Below are 20,207 nucleotides of genomic sequence, written 5' to 3'. Positions count from 1 at the left end.
AGATCCTTTTTCATTATGTGAAAGAGTAACACAGAGCTCCTCAGTTGAGGGGCTGGAGAAGGAATTAATGCAAACAGAGGGTTTTATGGTCAAATTGATGGATCTCTGAAGCAGAAAGCTAATGTTCAGGAATGGTGCAAGACTATAGGAGCATAAGAATTGTCACAATCCTTCAAATTTTATCTCAGCATGAAACCCCAAAAAACAGTAGAGAAACTACATGGTTCAAACGGAATTTGGAAATTAAAAGTGTATTTCTCAGATTTCAGACAGGAGTTCAGAAACCGAACAAAGTATTTACAGTGTTCGAAGTAGAGCTGAGAGATGGGTTAGGAAATGACAAGTAACTTTTTCTTCGAAGCTGTTCTTAATGCCACTTCTTTTCTGCTTCACAGATACAAAGTCACCAACAAGAGCAAAACAGGTATTTATCCTCTTGGTTTTAGAAATACAAAATATTGCCTTGTAATTTAAGAAAAAACAGTAATTGACTAGAAGCAGTCAGTTGCTAGTAGTTAGTGTTTCTAGTAGTAAGTGACTGTGAGGTGTGCTGCCATTGACGGCTCTGTAACATGGAAGATTTTTGTTGCTTGTTTAATGTTTCAGAAACATCACTTTTAGATTTAGCTTTTCTCTGTAACAGCAGCCAGCACCCTCAGTGAGACAAGGAAAGGAGGGCATTGTGTGTGTGCATATGCATGACAGCAAGATATACCACTTTTCTTGTGTGTAATGTAGGAGTTTAGCTTTTGGGCTCCAAATCTGTTTAAACTGTAGAGAAGATGATCTAGAAAAGTTTCCTGTTTCTAAAACATGCAATTGAAGGGTTATCCCTGGTTACATCTTACTGGACACCCACACCTGTGAGAATTTTAGAAGATTTAGGCAATTAAATTAATTTCTTAAATTTTCTATTTCATATATCTTGGAGTGCAAGTAGACCTGCTGGTGGCTGGAAAGTGGATAAGGGTGCATTGCATTGGTTCATTCTTTCTCTGAGTGGAGACATGGGTTTTTCAGGGAGCTCAGGCAGAAGGTGGTGGAGAGGAAAGATGGCAGCTGTTAAGAATTGCATGACTGGACTATGTATGAATGGAAGTCTTTAAGATCACTAGTGCTAAGCCTATTGCCAGCTGCTGCTTTTTCACTAAATCTTGTTTGTTTTCACTGAAGCATGGATTACAAGGGCGCAGGTTCTTGTTGTCAGGCATGTTTAATATCTTTGTGTTAATAGACATGTGGTCTTTACATAGAAAAAAAAGTGAGGCATTGCATGAGCTGCAAGAGTTGATATTAATGTGGGATTTTTTTTACTTTTTATTTTACAAACAAAACAACTTGCTGGGACTTTACTAACCAAACTAACAAACCTACCTTTTCTGGCTGGTGAAACTTTCAGCATGATCAAGGCTCTAAATTAAGTTCAGAAAGAAGTGGAACTCCAAAAAAACGCAAAGCCCCACCTCCTCCTATCAGTCCTATTCAGGTAAAGAAAAGACCAATTTTGAGATGCTTTTAAGGGATGAAAAGGGTTTTGAACATGGTGTGAATGATGTGGGCTGGATTTGCTCTGTCTCTGTTATTTTATGTGTTTGTCTTGCCAAGAGTTCTTTTCCTGAAATTAAGATGACACCATGAAAACACATGACACATGTGACAACATGTGACACATGGCACATGTTGGTTAGGTTAACTAAGTAAAATTGCTTGAAATGCAGCATGGTCTAAGATAAAACTGTACAAATTACTGTACAATTGTTTCTTCCATCTACAGTTTAAAACATACATAAAATATGTAGTATAAAAATGCAGTTTAATAGTTAGGTTCAATATACCTGTATAACAGCTACACTGTATATGTAATACTGACTCAGGAAAGCACTGAAAAATTTGATCTGCTTTTTGAAACTGACTTAGGTTAGTGCAGGAAAAAGTATTCTTTAATATGGGTGTATGTATGGGCACGTTACAGAGGTAGTTACATGTACCTGTATGTATACATATTTATTTATATAAAATATTTTGCAGCTTAGTGATTTGTCCTCTCCACACTCATCAACATCAACTCCCATGACTGGAAAAGGGCAGGCTTTCTTTGCTGATCAAGTGTGCAAGGTATCAGTTTTCTGTTCTTATGAAGCTTAGGGAAAGGAAGTATAGTATCTTAATAATCCATTTTGCTTAATAACCTATTTTGCTGTACAGTCTCCTGTGAATTAATTAGCTGAGTTTTAGGAACAAAAAGGAATCCAAAACTACTTCTATGTCATTTATAAAGGAACTGAGGATTACTTTAATGTTTACTGAATAAGTTAGGAATATGGTTATGAAAATAAGTATTAATGCTGTGAGAGCTCATTAGGTAATATCGGCGAAGTGCATGGCATTGTGCACTGCAAAAAGTAGAGACCCTTTCCCCAAAAGATATTAGGGAAGTGGTTGTTGTGTTCTGTCTCATCTTCACCTTATGGTAGTGAAGTGTTTGTTTTCTTTTAATACATGACAATATACTGCTATTATTTATCACAGGGGCTGCAGCTTGCCAAACTATGAGATAGTTGCCCATATTTCATTAATATTTAATGAGAATTGGGCAATGGAACATGAAAGGCTTTAGCAGATCTTGAAATATTGGCCACCTGCTACAATTAAGACCCCAGAAGTAAGGGAAATCCACTTTGGCAGTCTTTATCCATCAAGATCTATACTGTTAATACTTCTCTTTGGTGAACTGTCCAACTTTACATCTGTTTTTTGTGAAAGCATTTTCTTTTGGTGTCTCAACAGGAAGAATTCAGCTCCTTGAATCGAGATAATAAAGACATACTCAGTGACAGCACAACAGGTATACAATAACATTTCATCCTTATTTTTGTGTTTGGTGAGGTGGTTTAGATGGTGTGAAATGTTGCAATCTGGTCAGAATTCCCCTGTGCCCTTCCACTTAGAAGCAGAAACACAAGAAGTACTTGGAGTAATGTTTTGTAATTTTACTGCCCACCAAAACCTCCTGCTTCTGTTGAGTGATCTAACACATTTTTGGGGAGAGTTGCTAGGAACAGTTTGCTTGCTCAGTTTGCTATACTCAGTCATCATGGGAACACACTGTTCAGTTTGAAAGGTTAGAATAACTAGCTGGTATTCCAGCTTTTTTAAAGTTCTTTAATCTTTTGTTTTTATTCTCCAAAGGTGCTGATAGTTTACTGGATGTGAGTTCTGAAGCTGACCAGCAAGATCTACTTCTGTTGATGCAAGCAAAAATTGCTTCTTTGACATTGCACAATAAGGAGCTGCAGGACAAATTACAGGTGGCTTATTTTTGTGCTGTTGTAGTGCTCTCTTTAATCTGCTAGAAGAACAAAGAGCTGCTTACCATTTTTAAAGAGATGTACTGTGAAGATAATTTAATGAGCTTGTTGATGGTAAGATCATGGAAACGCTCTGCCCCGAGGGATTAAGTCAGTGTTTTGATCATCTCACTTTTCCCATAAATTACTGAATAACTTTGTTTATTATGATAACCACATTCTAAAAGATGTTGTTAACAGTTGTGTTAGCAGAGTTTTAATTTGCATAGCTTTGGTTATTAGCTTATGGAGATCAGCCCAGACTTTCAGAGGAGCTTGGCACTTGCTGCCTTCTCTTGCTGTAGATGACTAAAAGGGAGCAGCTGGGCTTTCAATTTTTCTAAAACTTTTTTCCATGGTGCTTTAATTGTCTGTCTCTGGAGGATGTGGCAACATCTCCTTGCTTACTCTGTTCTGAAAAATATAATAATGTACTTGCTTTCAGTGTGCCATTGTTTGGGTTTCTTTTTCACGTAGGAAAGAGCACCTAAAGAAGTGGATTCAACTGTAGAATCTTATCATCCAGCCCAAACAGAGTTCGAACAAACAGCAGTTAGACAAAATGAGTTCTCAGTTCAGGAGCTTAAGTCTTCATTAAATGCCACCCAAACTCAAGAAAAGGCGACAAGCCCCAGTGAGATAAAAACTAAGTACCTCCAGGAAGACTTAAAGGATGTACAGAGGAAATTAGAAAATTCTGAAGACAAAAGAAAGCAGATTGAAGCTCAGGTCCCACATAGAGTCCCAGAAACAGATCATTTAAATAGCACAAACATTTCAGAAAATGGTTCTGATCTTAACCTGAAGTTCCAAGGAACTCAAAACAGGTATGAGGAAGCTGTGAAAGAAGGTTTGAATGTACAAAGGCAAATGAAGCTGGGTCTTGTTTCCTTTGAAAGTGAAGAAACCAGTTCTGATATGAGTAGGTTAAAGGTTACATGTGAAGAAGTTGAAATGCTTAAGCAAGAATTGAAGAGAGCGTTGGAGGAAGGTGAAAGACAAAAAGAGAAAGTGAGAGAGCTACAGAAAAAGTTTGAAGAAAGAGAGCAGAATGTGGGAAACAAATTGTCTGTGGAAGAGTGTGAGGAAATGAAGATGTCTTATTGTTCAGTTATTGATAACATTAATCGGGAGAAAGCATTGTTGATTGAGAGGTACAAAGAAGGGCAAGATGAAATTAAAAGGCTACAGGACAAGCTGAAAAATCAGACACAGTTGGAATCTAGTGCTGAAGCTGAAGGAATGAAGGATGTGATGCACAGAATGATAGATGAGCTCAATAGTCAACTTAATGAATTATCTCAGTTGTACAAAGAAGCACAAACAGAGCTTGAAGGCTATAGGAAAAGAAAAACTCCAGATGATATAGCTTTGGACTACATTCCTAGAGAAGAACATGAGAAACTGATGCACGTAACAAGTTCTCTGAAATACAAAGCAGAGAATGAATTATCAGAAATGAAATCCCAGTACACAAAAGCATTAGATGAAGCAGAAGAACTAAAGCAACTGTTAGATGCTCAGAAACAAAACTCTTTGCCCATTGCTGAACACCAGCAGGTGATGAATGCACTTGGAAACACTCTGAAGGAAATGGAGGAAGAAATAAATGAGCTCAAAGGGCTGCTTACCAACAAGGAAAGTGAAGTAAGAAACTTACAGAAGGAATTACTGGAAGAAAAGGCTGCAATTAATGAAGCGATGGTACCCAAGGCTACATATGAAAAGCTGCAGTCGTCACTAGAGCGTGAAGTTAATGTTTTGTCATCCAAACTGAAGGATGTAATCCATGAGAAGGAAAAAGTGTACTTAGATGCCATGCAACTGAGAAACGAAGTTTCACACCTGAAAGAAGAGAAAGAAGGTATGCATACTCTGCTTGAAGCAAAAGATCGGGAGGTGGCTGATCTGCAGCAAAGGTACCATCAAGCTCAAGAAGATCTTCTTCAAATGAAAAGATGTTCTGAAAACTCATCAAAACTAGAAGAGGATAAAGATAAAAAGGTTAGTGATCCACTGCACTGCGGGTAGTTACTTGAGTTCAGACTTCAAAACTTGTTAGGTGGTGCATGGGTGACCTAATAGACGATGCTCTGTCAAAAGTCATAGAGTGGAGTAGCTTTTGAGTGCATTTGCTATCTAAAAAATCATAGAATAGAATCATAGAATAGTTAGGGTTGGAAAGGACCTCAAGATCACCTAGTTCCAACCCCCTGCCTTGGGCAGGGACACCTCACACTAAACCATCCCACACAAGGCTTCATCCAACCTGGCCTTGAACACTGCCAGGGATGGAGCACTCACGACCTCCCTGGGCAACCGATTCCAGTGTCTCACCACCCTAACAGGAAAGAATTTCCTCCTCATATCCAATGTAAACTTCCCCTGTTTAAGTTTTAACCCATTAGCCCTTGTCCTGTCACTACAGTCCCTGATGAAGAGTCCCTCCTCAGCATCCCTATAGGCCCCCTTCAGATACTGGAAGGCTGCTATGAGGTCTCCACGCAGCCTTCTCTTCTCCAGGCTGAACAGCCCCAACTTCCTCAGCCTGTCTTCATACGGGAGGTGCTCCAGTCCCCTGATCATCCTCGTGGCCCTCCTCTGGACTTGTTCCAACACTTCCATGTCATTTTATGTTGAGGACACCAGAACTGCACACAATACTTCAAGTGAGGTTTCACAAGAGCAGAGTAGAGGGGCAGGATCACCTCCTTCGACCTGCTGGTCACACTCCTTTTGATGCAGCCCAGGATACAGTTGGCTTTCTGGGCTGTGAGCGCACACTGAAGCCGGCTCATGTTCATTTTCTCATCGACCAGCACCCCCAAGTCCTTCTCTGCAGAGCTGCTCTGAATCTCTTCTCTGCCCAACCTGTAGCTGTGCCTGGGATTGCTCCAACCCAGGTGTAGGACCTTGCACTTGTCGTGGTTGAACTTCATAAGGTTGGCATCAGCCCACCTTACAAGCGTGTCAAGGTCCCTCTGGATGGCATCCCTTCCCTCCAGCATATCAACCGGACCACACAGTTTGGTGTCATCGGCAAACATGCTGAGGGCGCACTCAATCCCACTGTCCATGCCAGCGATGAAGATGTTAAACAAGACCGGTCCCAACACCGATCCCTGAGGGACACCACTCGTTACCGGTCTTCAGCCCCACATTGAGCCGTTGACCACAACTCTTCGTGTGCGGCCGTCCAGCCAGTTCTTTATCCACCGAGTGGTCCATCCATCAAATTGATATCTCTCCAATTTAGAGACAAGGATGTAGTGTGGGACAGCGTCAAACACTTTGCACAAGTCCAGGTAGATGACATCAACTGCTTTACCCTTGTCCGTCAGTTCCATAGCCCCATCATAGAAGGCCACCAAATTGGTCAGGCAGGATTTCCCCTTAGTGAAGCCATGCTGGCTGTCACCAAGCACCTTGTTGTTTTTCATGTGCCTTAGCATGGCTTCCAGGAGAATGTGCTCCAAGATTTTACCAGGCACAGAGGTGAGACTGCCTGGACTGTAATTCCCTGGGTCTTCCATTTTCCCCTTCTTGAAAATGGGGGTTATATTTCCCTTTTTCCAATCGTTGGGAACTTCACCTGACTGCCATGATTTTTCAAATATGATGGCCAAAAAAATCAGATGTCAAAGATGTTTTCAATATGTTTGAGTCTACAGTTGGCTTCTCTCCCCTGTGGAGATATGAATGGTGTTTCAGTTTATCTGTTTGAAGTTCTGCTTAGATTGGGTTCACACTATTCAGGCAGCTAAAGTCAAAGAAGTGGGATTTACAGCAGGAAGAGATTCCAAAGGAGACAAGAAAACAAAAGATCAGAAAGGAACAAAAGTTCACTATTCTGATTCTACTAAATCATCTCAACATTAGCATTACTTCACTGGTTTTCTTCTGCAGCTACCATATCTCTTACTAGTTTTCTTTATAAAAAGCTATGTATTTTGCTAGCTATAAATAGCTGGTCTATTTTTGGTAGGTTTCTGTCTTATGTTCAGCAGCAGTATTTGTAAATGTGGTAAATGCAGTCCATGTTTGTAACTATTCCTGGCTTACAGAGCAAGAAATGCATTTTCATAGAATCACAGAATGGTTTGTGTTAGAAAGGACCTTAAGATCATCTACTTCCAACCTCCCTGCCATTGGCAGGGACACCTTGCACTAAATCATGTCACCCAAGCTCTGTCCAACCTGACCTTGAAACCTGCCAGGGATGGAGCATTTACCACTTCTTTGGGCAACCTGTTCCAGTGCCTCACCACCCTCACAGTAAAGAACTTCTTCCTTATATATAACCTGAACTTCCCCTGTTCAAGTTTAAACCTGTTACCCCTTGACCTATCACTACAGTCCCTAATGAAGAGTCCCTCCCGAGCATCATTGTAGGCCCTCTTTAGATACTGGAAGGCTGCTATGAGGTCTCCATGCAGCTTTTTCTTCTCCAGGCTGAACAGTGCCAACTTTCAGCCCTTATGAGCTAGGAGATGGGTTAGAGAAGCACTGTAACCTTTTGCTTACATGATGTCTCTGTCCATCAAGTTTACTTACATCCTGGTTTTCCCCACGTCTTAAATGTGAGTCACAAGTAGCCCCAAGATGAGACCCACAAGAATATACAGTATGCCTTGCAGATTGTCATGAAAAGCCATTTTTTGTCTTCCTAGATCAATGAAATGTCCAAGGAAATTAGCAAATTGAAAGAAGCATTGAACAGCCTTTCTCAGCTTTCCTACTCAACCAGTACCCCCAAAAGACAAAGCCAGCAGCTGGAGGTGTTGCAACAACAAGTGAAGCAGTTGCAAAACCAACTGGCGGTAAGTGTAATAATTTTGTAAGCCCACCGTTATTCCCAGTTCTCTGAAGATACATGTGCCATTCTTCACTCTGCCTCATTTAAAATGAGAGCACAAGGAAAGGGATTTTCATCCAGAAATATTATAATTTCTCTGTTTGTCTGATACATTTATGAATCTGCAAATCATAAATTGCTCTTTAGATATAGTCCCAACTGGAGCTGTTTTCCCCAATATACCTCCTCAGATCAATAGTGAGGCCAAGTTTGTGTACTTGTAGTGGAATGTAGTGACCAGACCTGTTGCTGGGACCCTGATTTGTGAAAAATATGGCTGATGTGCAGTAGATCTGTGCATTTGCTCAAAAACTTTCATCAGCTGGAATCTTTGGGGTTTTAAACTAAAATAAGTTTGACTTTCTGGAAGAAAGTAGTCACTGAAGGCATGAAGCTTCTAATCAACCAAATTCGTCTTCTTACAGGGAAGCACAGTTTACTGTCTGAAATTCTGAACTCCCTAAAGATTTGTCTTTAGTTGTATTTGGTTTTGCATCAAAGGTCTAGTCTTCTAAACTGGGTTGGGTCATAATTGCTATTGAGAGCAAAACAAAAGCTTGGGAGAGCTTGTCTCTCCCAAAGAGCACTTAAGTTCACTCCTGAGGGCGAAAAGAAGGTAGTATTCACCAGAGGCCTTTGTTAAGATCTCTGAAGTGACTTTGAAAGGAGAATTCCCAGCCTGACATGCTACATGGCTCACCTGGTGTCAGCTTTCCTACCTTCCCCAGCAGACAGGAGGAAAAGCCAATATGTATATGGGCCAGAAAAATTCCCTTACAGTGAGGAGGCATAAGCAGGCAGACAGTTAAGTAGTGCACCTTGTCAGTGTAAAGGCCTGCACTGTTTCTTATCTCAGTTCACCAAGTCCAAAAGAACTCTTTATCTACCACGGCTTAAGGACCAGCAAAGTAGTATAAGATGCAAAGATATGCAACATATCAGGAAAGTGGTCAGGATTTCACACAACACAGAAGCATTCTTTCCTTCCTGTAGGCAAGCTTTCCTAGCAGTTTCACATTTATTTGGAAAGATGGCTTCTGGGATCTGGCAGTCTCTGGTCATGGAAAAGAAGATGGGTGATCCTTGTTTGATTATAATTAACTGAGGATTTAATGAGTTAAGGGCTCTGTAAGCACTCCCTCTTCCCTGGGAAGGCATTAGCTGACAGACGGGTCATTGACTGCAGGGAAGAGCCTAGTTGCAGTTGGAGATTGATTTGTCAGAATTTTGTTGGTTCTCCTCAATTCTGGTTGCTGATAAACTCAGGAATATGTGCTCCCTCCACATGTTTGCAGCTCAGTGCTTCTTAACAACTGATGACATCTCACCCGCTTTCCTACTGGGATGGGTAAAATTACAGTGTTTTCTTTGGGCCACACTTTGACACAAAGTACATTTTGGACGGCTAGTGGTACAGTACTTCTGAGCTGGTTTTCCATGCATGCGTAAGACTATGGTTTGTAGTGCCCCAGACCTGTCTAAATATAATTGGGAAGTTCTGAATTCAACAGTTGTGAATGCTCTGTGACTTCCTGCTATTTTATAGGAAACAAAGAAACAACATCAGGAAATTGTCTCAGTTTACAGGATGCATCTTCTCTATGCTGTGCAGGTATGGATGCATATTGTCATTTACACAGTGTTGGTATTGTAATGAAAGATGTTTCTTCTGCAGATCTAGTAAAAGCCTTGCATGTTTTATTAAAGACATCCTACCCAAAACGTGTGACTGTTTAAGCACAAATTTAACACTGATTCCTTTTGGGAAATTGATCTAATTAATTTACAAACCTCAAAAATAGTTTGTAAATCTTCTTAGTGAACAGAGAGATGCTTGAATTGTTTTCTTCTTTTTCCCCTTGCATAGGGTCAAATGGATGAAGATGTCCAGAAAGTGCTGAAACAAATTTTGTCGATGTGTAAAAGCCAATCACAGAAAAAGTAAACAAAAAAAACCCTAGGAAAACTCCCATTGTTTATTAATCCTGTTATGGGTGTTTGTCTAGATTTGCCTTAACATAAGATTTTAAATTGGCAATTTGCTGCTTTTGTGTTATTGTGCTGTTTCTGAGGGGGATTTTTTGTCTGTCTGTACCACTTCCCATGTGTGTTCATGTGTGCAGTAACTAAGCACATGCCTGCTTTTCATACCCAAAATACAAGTATGTGCTTCAGACTTTTTACTTGGGCCACTCTATGTCATGTTTACCCTGAAAGTAATTTCTAGCTTCCTCCAGTAGAGGAAGGTTAATCTCGAGGAAATCACTCGTGTTGCCTGAGTAAAGGTGAAATTCTCTATAAGGTCTTCTGTACTGTTTATAAGCTGCATATTGTTATTGGGGATTAACTTGGTTGTTTGATGTTGTAGCACTCGGATTCCTGACTTTTTGCCATATGCAGTCTTTGGCAGACCAGAAGTGAGGTATTTATGCTACGCCAGAACATCAAACAGCTATACTTCTTAGTGTAATATTATTTAAGATTAACACACCGTAAGGTAGGTGTCCCAACCCATCCAATGCACTAAGTGCACAGAAATTAATCCATGCTCCATAGTTTCCTTGAACTGTCTGGTAGTAGAGTGAAACTATTTCAAAAAGGAAAAATCATTAATTTAAGGAAGTTCTGTACAAAAGCAGTACAGAAACGCCTGTATAAACAACCCTTTATGATAGGTTTAGCTATCTATGCAAGTGTTGGCCATGAAGCTCAGGAACAAAACCAGAACATACGCTTTAGACAAGGGATTCTAATGAACACAGGATGTTTACAGTGAATGTCAATGCCTCATACTTCCTAACCTCACTTTTGTAAAGATCTTCTCTTCAGTATATTTTTATTGGCCCTATAATGATTTTTTTTTGTAACTAAACCATTTTTTCTACATAATGTTTGCATTAAGCTTATTAACAAATATTTTTAGGTAATCGTGTTGTAGAGTTTCTTCTTATATCCCCAAGTATTCACTAATACTGAAGCATAGTGGGGTGTTTTCAGTTTGTAAAAGATCTGTATGGAATAATAGACCTGTCTGTCAGTGTGGTCCAGAGCAGTGAAGTGTCAGATGCAGTTCAGCCTCGTGTTTAAAAAGATGTAGAAATGATAGGTATAGAACAGCAAAAGGTGTCAAAAATTTCTGCATGTTGTTTCTAGAGGCCAGGGGCACCAGTAAAGCCTTTGTCAGCACTTTTGAATTTCATGTCAAATAAAAATGCCTGATGTGGTATAATATGAAACCATGGAAAAGTGTTCCTAAGCACACACTGCACTTGAGGGTACAACCATTCTAACTCGCTTGCAGCTTCAGTATGGTATTTTTATTATTCCTCTTAGTGGATGTGTCTCTAACAGAGAAATCTTCCAGAGCTATATAATCAGTGAAGTTTATATAGAGTTGTAATATGACAAAGAGTCAGCAGTGCCTCAGGCTGGCTGTACTCATAGTGCACTTATACCAGATAATTCCTAACCCTGGCAAAACTAAAACGGATTTTTAAAAGCAAAACTTAAAATCACACCTTTGCATCAGTTAGACCTTGGTGTTACTTTCCTTGGGTGGTTTAACTCATGCCTGCTAATTTTTAACAGTATTTTGTAGTTAGATGGTTTTGAAAATGCTCCAAAGAAATGTGAAAAGAATTTTGCTGCAGCACTCCAAAATGAACAACAAGATTTCACGCATGCTAACGCTGCAAAGTATAAAACTTGATGAACCATTTTGTAGGTTGGCTGATGGATTTAGTCTTCTACTTTGTTTTGGTTTGTATATTTATTACAATTATCTTTGTGGAATATTGAAAATTATATACTACAGCATAGCAAGTTTCTTTATATGTAATTTGCAAGAAGTTTCCTTATGCAGCAAATAAACTATTTCCATTTTTTTCATCTTCTTTTTGTGTGTTCATTTACTTTTTTGTTTTGAGGAAAATCTCACTACACTCTTAAAGCACAAATGTGTTCCGTATCTCATGTTTAGGTAACTGTCAGATGAAACATGGTTTTCTTCCTGAAACTGCAACTTGATTAATGACTTCCTTTTTGTGTCCTTAGAATAGAATCCACCCCAAACCCTGTGCAACCAGTTTTGCACATTCTGCCTTCTGTCTGATAGGTAAGTTCAGAACTGTTTCTCATGTGGACATCCTGCTAGAGGTAACACAGGTTTTCCATTCGCCACTGGGTGCATTCCAGCTAAGTTTAAAACTACCTTAGAGCAGTAGCATGGACCGATGCTGTCTTTCAAAGCTGCCTTTCTCTATCAGTTAGCACTTCACACAGAGCTACAGTGAAATTATGTATATGTGTAATGCATATGGATAAATGGATATGTTTACTTCTCTTTAAACTTAGCAGTAGTTACACAGTCAGCCTTGTTGCTTTTATCATGTGTTATATTTGAGAAACTGTTTTTTCAGTAACTTATTTGCTAATAATATCATCCTGTCTGAAAGGCAGAACACAAATAGGACCTGCACCTCACTTTGTTACATCCTGGACTCAGGTGGCTCTTCAGCCTCTTGCAAGCTACTCAGCACTGGGTTTCCTCTGAAGAAGGCTGTTGACAAACTGGTATGCAGAATCTGTTCATGGTGTGATCACGTAGCGGGAAAGATCATAGCTGCTTTGATGGCTTTTGTACCATTATAAGCAATGGTCTTGCTGCCTACTGTCTCCTATGTGAACTGCTGTTTGTTTTCCATGTGGATGCCTGTGATCCCACTCTGTTGCACAACAGACTTTGGTTTTTTAGGGCAGGCCTGTGACAGTCCTGCATTTTACTTCCAAAGCTGGTTGTTGCCACATTCGGGAAGAAGTGCTTCCTAAGCATCATCTTGTTCTTTTCCTCACCAAAGTGTATGCATGCTCCCACTGTGACTTATGGCTATTTCCTGCTCACAGGTTCCTTATGCAGCAAAAGAAAAGTGGTCCTTGGTCCCCCTGTACCTGGTTTGGGTATGTTTTGTGTCCTGTTTGTGGAGAACATCAGTGTCATTCCCCTGAGGCTGGCTTTTCAGAGGAACAGGAGATTGAGGGTAAAAGAAACAGTGGCAAAATGGTTTATATGGGTAACTCATGGGTAGAGGCACAAGGGGAGAAGACAATGTTACCTCTTGCTGGCTGAGCATGGGGCTCAGTGGTGACAGAAGGGCCTGCTGGCTTCCCTTCCAGTGCTCCTCAGGCCAACTAAATGACAATGTGCTACATGTCAGCACAAGACAGCAAAAGCCGAGGGAAGGCCACGCTGCTGTGTGCTGCAGTAAAACACGACACAGTGCGCTAGGAGGACCAACCAGGAGCACGATAGAGGAAATGCTGGCTGGAATCTTGCAAGGTGCTGCGTTGCTTATGTGGAGCTGTGATTTAGTTTTAAAGCCCGCTTCATGGTGCGTGTTTCCCTGAGCGCTGGCTGGCTGGGGGAAGGAGGGAGGTTGGGTGTGATTTCACTGCTATGAATATTTCAGAGCTAAATAAATTACCATTGCTATATACACATTGTGCTTAGACTGTAAGAGCTGCTCTCTGGGAGCCTTTGGCAGTGTAGAGTACCAGCCTGGAGAGTGCAGGAAAGAGGAGGATAAGCAGAGGCTGGAGCACCAAGTGGGCCACAGGAGAGTGGTGAAGCAGGGGTGAGTTTTTACCCATCCGATCTGCCCCTGGGAGATGCCTGGGCTTGCACTGGGCCAACCAAAACAACTGGTTAAACATGCTCATTGCAGTGGGTTGGACTAGATGACTTTGGAAGATCCTTTCATAACCCGACCTATTCTAGGATTCTATGAAAGTATCCTGGGGCTTTCTCCATGCTGATGCCAGCCATCATCAAAGCAAAAGGCAGGCACAAAAGGCTGGAGCAATCTGCCCTTAAACTTGACAGGGACCCATGTGTGGCAGGAAGGAATGGCTGCCTCAGGCAGTGTGGCCAGGCTTCCCAGCATGTGAAAGGTCCTGGAGCAGAGGGAGCCTCTCCTGGCTCTGGCTGTTTGTGGAGCGGGGGCCTGCTGCTATGGGAGGTCTAGGGACCCAGGCTGCAAAGCAGTGGCACAGTCGTGCTGCACAGGGGATAAACTCATGGAAAAGCTCTTGGAGGAGGTGGGTGCAGTGCAGCAGACGTGATGTAACCCAGCACATGTCCTGCAGGCACAGGCGTAACCCAACAAGTTTCTTCATCCGAACAGGAACGGGTTGGAGGCTCTTGGGACAGATCAGTGGTTTGAGTCCGCTCTTCACTGTGGTTTTGGTCTGCCACAGGGAGCACTAAAAGCGTCATGCCACAGTTCAAGAGTTTGAGTACTTGGAAACCTTCATCTAAAGCAGCACTGGTTCTGCAAACACGGGTCACCGGAGGTGCTCATGGGTGCAAGCTAACTCCCAGCAAAACATTTCGTAGAAGTGAAGTTTCCAAATGCTTTTCTTCATCCCTGCCTCCTCCTCCTCTTCTGTTTGGGTCCTGCACTGATCCTTTTGAAAATAATGGAGATACTCAGTACAGACTATAACCATACTTTATTCTGGTTTTATGTCCATGTTCTTCTCATAACAAATTTATTCTCCTCATGTTAACAGTCATTTCCATAAACCCTCTGGATTAGAATGATATACAGTGGTGAACTGCAGCTGAACTGAATTAAAATCCGTGATTCAATAAGTTTCTACTTATTTGAGGAAGCCTGACCTTTTCTGTAGCTTTCTGTAGCTTTTCTGTAGCTTTTTGTAGCTACAGAATAGTCCTACCTTTCTGCTGGCCAGAAAGCCGCGTGCATTGGGTTCCCCAGGTTACAATAGTGCGTGACAAAGTACCTGTCAGGAGAAATTATGTTCTCTGCCTCGCTGGACCCCGTGATGGGGTCCTCGGGTGGCGTGTCACCAACATCAGGCTCCTCAATGGTTGTTGTTTGCCCCTTTGTACAAGCAGCAGAGGTTTGTCCACTCAGTCCTGCAGACGCCAGACCCCAGTCCCACCAGGGGCTTCAGGAGGGTCTGTTTTGTGACACAACTTGTCTTTTCTGAGGCATTTTATGGCAATGCGTCTGTCACTATTTACGAACCTTTGGCTGCCCTGACACAGACTCCTACTTGATGAGTTTAAAGCAGGTATTTACACAATCATCAGTTTTTCAGTCTATTATTTTAAAAGCCTGCTTGCGTGCTGATCTGTCCAAATTCACTGCATTTGCCTTCCCTGTACATTTTCCAACAGCTTGAAATGCTCAGACAGTTGGTAATGGGGCCTCCTACCAGCAGCTGGAGATTGGAAACAAACAGGCACATCTCATTGACATCATCCCCACAAGGAGCTTGGGGCTGGAGCCCATCTCCTGCCTGTGTCCCCCACCATCACAGTGTGTGTTCTTAACCCTGCCCAGAGCGAAGCTGCAGCTGGTACCTTGTGATCAGCAGCTCTCAGGAGGCAAGCATCAGTACAGCAGAACTCAAACATGCTCCTATGGGAAGCTGTCTCTTTGGTGTGGTCACTCTTCCTTTTGAGATGAGCCAAAATTCTCCCTGGTAATGGTTAGGCTTGGACCCACCACACTCTTCTTGCATCCCTTGTCCTAAAGCAACAGTCCTGCACCCAGCTGCACACAATGAAGCCCTGCCCTAAAATGCCTGGGTGAATTTCCTTCTCTGTAAGTACTTTGCAAGCCATCAGGAGGCACCTCCAAGGAAGAGGCTGTGGAGCAAGGAGGGAGCTGGATTAAGCTGCATTTTCCAGACAAAAAGAAAATATCCCTGAGCTTAAACACGGCATTCCTTCTGGTCTGAGTCTCCCCTGCAGCTGGAAAACAGTAACAGTGTGGGGAGTGAAGACACAAAGCACAAAGGGTCTTCACTGCCTCGTTCCTAGAAATAGCTCCTCTGGGCCCTTGCTTCCACCGCATTCAGCAGCTGGGCAAGAGCACAGCTGGCCAGATGTTGCAAGGCCAGGTGCAGATGTGCCTGTGCAGATGTTGCACAGCAGGAAGGCTGCAGCAGGATAGCAGGTCCCTGTGCTCATGGGGAGGGCAGCGTGCCCCCTGGTACTGCTCCTCCTGCCCTGTCCCCACACACCATGGGCACAGAGGGCTTGGGAGCAGAGTTGCCCTGAAGCCTTGCACTGCCCGAAGGCAGCTGTACAGTGTCCACAACGCTTCTAGAACTGCAGTTCCTGCTGCCATGTGAAGAGATCATGTCATGCCCAACAACTGTTGAGGGGCAGGCTGGCGGTCCCTTTCACTCATGGGTCTCTGGCTGTACATCTGCATAAAACCACATGGGATCACCCAGCCTGGGTTGTAGCACGGAAAAGTCTTCAACCAGCCGATGGCAGCATTTAAGAGAGCCAGAGCTCTCTGTGTCGAGGTAAACAACTTACTGTAAAACCGTGAGTAGAAAAGAATCACCAAGAGAACAATCTGAGACTCATCAGATACATACACCTATAAAGCTGCCAGCAATACACCCGGATGCTAGAACACCACCCCAGTCATTACACTGCTCAGGATGAACCTTGCCATGGTGTCAGCTCAGGCCAACCAGCAGTTTCTGCAGTTAACAGCCCAGCACAGCTCTGTGTCAGCCCACCCCTGTTTGCAGGTGGCCCTGCACCTTGCAGTGAGTTTTGTGCAGTGTAAACCCAGCTGTGCAGTGCCCCAACCCCTCTGTGCCCAGAAGCATCTCATGCAGTATATACAGAGCCTTGGGTGACATGGTCTAGTGTGATGCATTCCTGCACATGCAGTGGGGCTGGGCCTAGATAATCTTAACCTCCTTTCTAACACAAATCATTCTGTTATATGCAGAGGTAAGTATAGCTTGGGAGCCAGCACCAGCACCCTCAGCCTGCACTGCTGGGGTCCGTGGGAGCAGCTTTGCACCAAAAGGCTTTCTCCCCCTATTCCTGGGTTGCACTGAGCTGTGTATGATATACATAGACCCTCCTTAACAGAGGGGGTCTGTCTCCTTGGACAGCCCTCTGGTTTCCAAGCAGACAGAGGAACTGTTTGTTGCTGCAGCAAGCTCCCTGCAGTTACTGCCTGACGGGGTGGAGTGGCTTCACATCTCCTTTAGTGCTGCAAATCCATTGCTGCACTCCATTGACATTTAGGGGGTAAAATCCATGCATAGGTGGAGATAGCTTTATTATCTAATCAGGTAAATACAGGAAATGCATTGAAGCCTACAGCTTTCTGCTGGTCAACCTCACAGTCCCACCTGAGCTGGAAGGGTAAGAGGCTGCTAAATTCTCCATGGAGATATTTCCTTATCCCTTCCCTCAGCTTTAGACCAGACTAGAAAACCAAATACACCCTCCAGGCTCATCTGCAAGATCCCAATGCAAGATTAACCTCTAGATTTTGACCAGTGTCTCACTGGGGTTTTGATCTGCAAAATGAATGATTGGGATCAGGGCATTTCTGAAGCGCTGACCCCAACTCACCACACTCTGCCATGCGCTGTGCCACTGAAGGGAGTGACATTCCTTGTGGATATTCACTGTCTCTATTCATTTGTACCTAAGCAACTCTTCTTCCCTCTCCCCCCAAAGACAGATTCATACGAGTTTCTGTCCCAACAGGAAGGCATCAAGCCTCTATTCTGGAATACCTCCATTTAAAAAATAATTTCATATTTGTTCAGCTCAAGATTAATGTTCTATCAGCAAAAGTGCTGTTCAGTGTTACTGCTACTATCCACACATACTTGTTTTGGTAAGACCCACTTCCTGAATTCTTAGGGGTTTACAAGCTGCTACAAAATGATGTTCAAAACACTTAAAGGAAACAGCATGTGGCTTATCTCAATTTTTCCAACTGCTTTGCTAACCTTAGTGAAGACCTATCTAGTAAGGAATATATTTCCTTATAAATACGTATGCAATTTTTTCCTGATTCCTTCACATTATAACTTTGAAAAAGAGGTTTAGAACTCAGTTCCTGCTGGGCAATTTTGTGCTCAACAGTCTTCACAGATCCAAATGGCTGTGGTTGGGCCTCAGCATGTGGGAGCCAAAGAGACACAAGAACTTCTCAACATATTGGGAGGAAAGAGGTTAACATTAGCATTAGCACCACTAATCTTTTCTTGCATAAAGATGGTCAGGACCAAGAGCCAGAGGCATTATTTTATCTTCCAGTATCTTAGCAGACTGATGGGACCCAGGGCCTGTGGGCAGTCATTTTCAGGTAGAATGAAAGAGAAACCTTCTGGAAGACTGGAGGTCAGTTTCTACTCAGAAAAACACAAATGAAAATAGTGGGAGGAAAAGTCTCATCAGTTTTGAAGCCTCTGGATCTGGGTTGACCAGAGCCCCAGATGTCAGAGCAGCTAGGCAGCACCTACTACAGCAGACTGAACCTGGGTGGAAAATGCTTGTTGCAGTTCTCACCTCCAGGAACTGCTGTTAGTTTACAGAAGTAATCCTCACATGTACTATTTTATAAGAAAACAGGTGGGCAAGATCTGAATTATGACAAGTCACACGACAGTTACTTTCTGGTATTTTTGTGGTGTTCTAACTACTTAGGATATTATTTCCATGACCACTGTTGGTAGATCACAGGACAGATTTTTAAAGTACTATTTTAAGATGTAATATAGTACATCCGTAGGCAATTACATAAAAATACAAATGTTAAGCCACAGTAATGTCCTTGAACACAATACAAGGAACTCTGATACTCTAAAATAAACCATACTAAGAAAGTGATGTGTTCTGGTTTATTTTTATCTTGTCACTCAGAGATTATGTAAATCATTCTTACCACATAGTAGTCTGGGATAATATAACTCCCAATGAGACCATAACACATTTTCTTCTCTGAAGAAACCAACACAATAAGCCAAAAGAAAATTCAGCATATAAAAGACAGTAATTAGGAGTAATTTAGAATATTACTACGTATCCTTATCAGTCCTATAGTTCAAAGATGTGATTGTTTTTCAAATGTAAAATTTATTGCAATAAATGGATGATCTGCATGGAAGACAATAAAAGTGAACTGCTGGCACTGCGTACTGTCAAAGTACACTCTTGCTAACATGAGCAAGAAATGAAAAATGGTCAACAAAAGTATCTGAACTTAAATAAACCCAAAGAACTTGGATTCTATTGGACTGTGGAGCAATCAACTTGGTAACACATGAACATACTGTTTTCACATATGCAAAGTAGGACTTTGTCTTCTGACAAAACCAAAACTTGACTACAGTCTACAGCTGTAGAAATCACCCACAGATCATGGAGCTCTTGGATGCCATAACATGGCAGCAACGCAGAGGGACTTCAGTCTCCTGCAGTGTGATCTGCAGTCTCTGCACGTGGTTTGACACCCATCTGGTTCAGTAGACCTCCTGCTTTGAGCAAACTGTTTGCAACAGAAAGGCGTAAAAGGAGAAGCACAACTTTTGACCCAGTACAGCCTACCTCACTGCTTTGCAAAGCTGGGCACTGCAGAAAACTCTCCAACTCTCCAGAAACTGCACTCCCTTTTCAGTGAGTAAGAGAATGGGTCCATTTTTATCAGCAATACAAATACACCACTCCATGGGACACAGGCAGACATTCCTTTACTGCAGTTTAGGAGCCCCTCCTGTTGCTGAAAAAGTCTACTGAGAAGGTAAACTGATTTCACAAATAATTTCAAATATGAAACTTTTCTCTCTCCTTATGATTCTTAACAGCATTACTAGAGAGCAGCAGCGTAAGAACTGGGACATGTACATACAGAAACATTTCAGCAGCAGCATTCTTGTGGATGTGTAATGAATTACTAGATACAAAACAACAGTACTGCCAGAACAGTTATGAGTAAGTAAATCCTGGCTTCTAGCTTAGTTTACAAGTTCAACATCAGTACTGCAGGCAAAAGGGTAAATTGGAATCAGATGAAATTACACGGAATTGAGTTATATTAAGAATTAATTAAGATGAGGAGTCTAGTGTCTTTACCAGCAAAACATGTCAGCATTTGCCAGAAAGAAACCACCTGCTGCTGTTAAGAAATCAGTCTGAAAACATCATC

The 20,207-nt window shown here is 42.2% G+C and overlaps 1 protein-coding gene across 4 annotated transcripts in view; it reads left to right on the top strand.

Annotated features, from left to right (window-relative positions):
• The window catches only part of RAI14 (retinoic acid induced 14), an 89,325-nt gene extending 77,235 nt beyond the window's left edge, over window positions 1-12,090 (top strand). For 3 of the 4 annotated variants that reach the window (XM_065662448.1, XM_065662449.1, XM_065662446.1), the window contains exons 10-18: window positions 396-424; window positions 1,400-1,486; window positions 2,029-2,115; window positions 2,788-2,845; window positions 3,190-3,308; window positions 3,825-5,351; window positions 8,018-8,167; window positions 9,749-9,814; window positions 10,070-12,090. In XM_065662448.1, coding sequence (XP_065518520.1) covers window positions 396-424; window positions 1,400-1,486; window positions 2,029-2,115; window positions 2,788-2,845; window positions 3,190-3,308; window positions 3,825-5,351; window positions 8,018-8,167; window positions 9,749-9,814; window positions 10,070-10,147 — 2,201 coding nt within the window. In that variant the 3' untranslated portion in view covers window positions 10,148-12,090. The remainder of the gene's footprint in view (window positions 1-395; window positions 425-1,399; window positions 1,487-2,028; window positions 2,116-2,787; window positions 2,846-3,189; window positions 3,309-3,824; window positions 5,352-8,017; window positions 8,168-9,748; window positions 9,815-10,069) is intronic. The other variant, XM_065662447.1, reaches the window with a different exon arrangement.
• Window positions 12,091-20,207: the final 8,117 nt, after the last annotated feature.

Source organism: Lathamus discolor, chromosome Z (genome assembly GCF_037157495.1).
Source record: "Lathamus discolor isolate bLatDis1 chromosome Z, bLatDis1.hap1, whole genome shotgun sequence".
Taxonomy (NCBI): Eukaryota; Metazoa; Chordata; class Aves; order Psittaciformes; family Psittacidae; genus Lathamus; species Lathamus discolor.
The sequence above is the reverse complement of the archived record's forward strand: the minus strand, read 5'-3'. Positions and strand labels throughout refer to the sequence as shown.